The following is a 3,016-nucleotide window of genomic DNA, read 5'->3' on the forward strand; positions in this document are numbered from 1 at the left end:
TTACGGAAGAAATGGCAGAAGGAAGCTGCACGCAGGCTTTTTTTAAGAATTGAAAATGGGTGTGGCGTCGCCCATTTATAGACCACTACTCAACCGATTTCAATGAAATTCGGTACATAATATTTTCTTAACACCATGGGTTAAATCGGTTCACAACCACGCCTTCTTAAAATATAACGCTATTTTGAATTCCATCTGATGCCTTCTCTGTATAATATATCCATTAGCAACCAATGATAATATCGGAATAAAACTGTACACAAATACGGTATATCAAAATTTTTAATGTAATTGAGAGTATCGTAAAGGGTACTAGAGACTGTGTTGTGAGTAGTAACTTGTCACAAATTGAGACTTTACTTCAAAATGTCTCAAATAGTTATTATAGACTGGTTACTGAATTAAGCTATAATATTTGTATTGCCAGGAATAGTGTCATGGATAATATGATACGAGACTTTAGCTTTGGCTCCCTTTTTCTCTCAAACGCGTTTCCTGATTATTTCACAGCGATGGAGATCAGGGAATTTCTGACAGTTGATTTCTGAAAAGGCGTGATAAAATTTATATCAAACTAACTGTCAAACATATTGATATTGCCATTGCCAAATCTGTATATAGACATTTGTTATCATAACATAATCATTTGTGCAAAGGAGTAGAGTAGGTAGGTTCGAGGAGATGTAGCGCATATTTTGAGCTCTTGAAAATTTTATTTTATCATTTGCGAAATGCTGTTGGGTACGTAGCTGATGTAGCGTACATTTTGAGCACTTGAACTCCATAAATATTTTGTGTAAAATAAAAAAAGGATAAAGATATTTTTTTTACAAATGTATTTCTGGGAAAAATAAGAAAAGGAGAAAGATTAATTTTTTACATATATATTTTTAGGAAAAATAATAATTCACATTTTTGGACTACTAAATAATAATTGTGGCATAAATTTTATGAACCAATTAAAATAAAAAATTTAAAAAAATCAATGATCTTTTGAGTTTTGCTTGTATAAATTTGCACAATTTTTCCGTAAATTTATTAAACTAAATATTAATTTTTTGAAAAAATGTTATTTTGAAAATGTACTTTATTTTTAAAGTAGAACACAACAAGTCTTAATACTAGCGCTACTAAATTTCATATTACCGAAATGAAAATGCAGTCGGCATATGTGCAAATGGGACATGTTGCCTCTTCGAAATTTTCATAGAAACGAAAACTGCAGCAGTTTGATGAAGTGACAGCTTATTGCTCAAAATATATGGCAAACTAATTAGTATTCTATATATTGTCAGCAATATGGAGTCTCTACAGGCAATAGGCACGGCAATACAATTAGTATGTAAATTTCTCGTAAATTTCTTCTTGTTTACACCGCTTACGCGATAAAAGCTGACTTTACAAGCCATAGATCTGTGCACACCGATCGTAAAACATCAAACGCATACCGATCGAACACACATGTATGCAGCGTACGAATTTAACGCCCAAAGACAATTATAACCGAAACTATTAAAGTACTCATCACACCGAGCGACAGACTGCAAGCGACTTTTGTTAAATATTAAAATACAGATGTTCTTCCTGACAGTTATTTAGACTACACGACTGCAGACCGTCTGTTGTCGCTTTCGATTTTTTAAATGATGTTTAGACGAGTATTATAGTTAGGATGTTTCCAAAATGTGAATTTATCGAATATTTATAAAAATCGGTCGGACGTTCTTCACTAAGCAGGGTTTCTATTTCCGCTTCAATTTCTTTCTTTCCTTTACGAAATTTGTCGAGAGTAAGTCGACATGAGGTATGTGTCAAATAAATTGTAAAATATTTATATTTTTAAAATGTTCAAATATTATTATGTGTCATTATTTTAATTTTTCAGTTCACTAAAGTTGCAAAAAAGGCTTGCAGCCTCTGTTATGAGATGTGGCAAAAAAAAGGTTTGGTTGGACCCTAATGAAATCAACGAAATTGCTAACACTAATTCCCGTAAGTATAGAATCACGTTAAATATAAAATTAAGTAAATAAATGGTATCATAATTTAGGTCAAAATATCCGTAAACTAATTAAGGATGGTTTGATTATTAAAAAGCCTGTTGTCGTGCATTCACGATACCGCGTACGTAAGAACACAGAAGCTCGTCGTAAAGGCAGACATTGCGGATTCGGCAAACGTAAGGGTACTGCAAATGCTCGTATGCCAACCAAATTTTTGTGGATGCAACGTCAACGTGTATTGAGACGTTTACTTAAAAAATATAGAGACAACAAGAAAATAGATCGGCACTTATATCATGATTTGTATATGAAGTGCAAAGGTAATGTCTTTAAAAACAAACGTGTGTTAATGGAATACATTCATAAGAAGAAGGCTGAGAAACAACGTAGCAAAATGCTTGCAGATCAAGCGGAGGCTAGAAGGCATAAAGTACGTGAGGCAAGAAAACGCCGTGAGGAAAGAATTGCAGCCAAAAAGCAAGAACTTTCCAAGTTGCACGCTAAGGAAGACGAAGTAGCTGCACAAACTGCAACAACTGGACCAAAAAAATAAAAAAAATGTATGCTGAAACAGTGTATAATTAAATATTTCAATTAAATAATTTGGTCTTTTCCAATTTTTTGTAAATTGTTTTCGTGTCAAATTCTGGCATCCGTCGCATCGGTTAAGAAATAATTTATACACAGACATTTGTCGAAAACTTTATACGTTAGTTGTGAAATCACAATCTTTTGTGCGTTAACACGTTGACTGCCAACTAGGAGATAACTCGTAGTTAGGTGACGATACATATATATTTTTATATTTAAAATTTGAGTTTTGGATATAAAGTGGGGCACAATTCCGATTTCTTCGGGGCGCGATCTGAAGGTACCGTTGGAAAGAGGAAGTCCTCCTGATTAAAAAATATGGGTTGTAGGTACCGCAAATGCTTAGTTTAGGAGATATTTAACCCTAAAGTTCAAAACCCTATTTCACCACATTAAACACATTTTTCACTTGAAATTAATTA

At 33.2% G+C, this 3,016-nt stretch overlaps 1 protein-coding gene across 1 annotated transcript; it reads left to right on the top strand.

Annotated features, from left to right (window-relative positions):
* Nucleotides 1-1,694: 1,694 nt before the first annotated feature.
* On the top strand, nucleotides 1,695-2,605 carry LOC108973179 (60S ribosomal protein L19). Its single transcript, XM_018940247.1, has 3 exons — nucleotides 1,695-1,804; nucleotides 1,886-1,992; nucleotides 2,051-2,605. Exons 1-3 carry the CDS (start codon nucleotides 1,800-1,802, stop codon nucleotides 2,554-2,556), a joined length of 618 nt encoding a protein of 205 aa, XP_018795792.1. The 5' UTR covers nucleotides 1,695-1,799; the 3' UTR covers nucleotides 2,557-2,605.
* Nucleotides 2,606-3,016: the final 411 nt, after the last annotated feature.

This window comes from Bactrocera latifrons, unplaced genomic scaffold (assembly GCF_001853355.1).
Source record: "Bactrocera latifrons isolate USDA-ARS-PBARC rearing strain unplaced genomic scaffold, ASM185335v1 scaffold_465, whole genome shotgun sequence".
Taxonomy (NCBI): Eukaryota; Metazoa; Arthropoda; class Insecta; order Diptera; family Tephritidae; genus Bactrocera; species Bactrocera latifrons.

Coding starts and splice junctions, on each gene's coding strand:
- LOC108973179 (XM_018940247.1), top strand. Junction 1,993..2,050: donor AATTGCTAACACTAATTCCC/GTAAGTATAGAA, acceptor ATCATAATTTAG/GTCAAAATATCCGTAAACTA.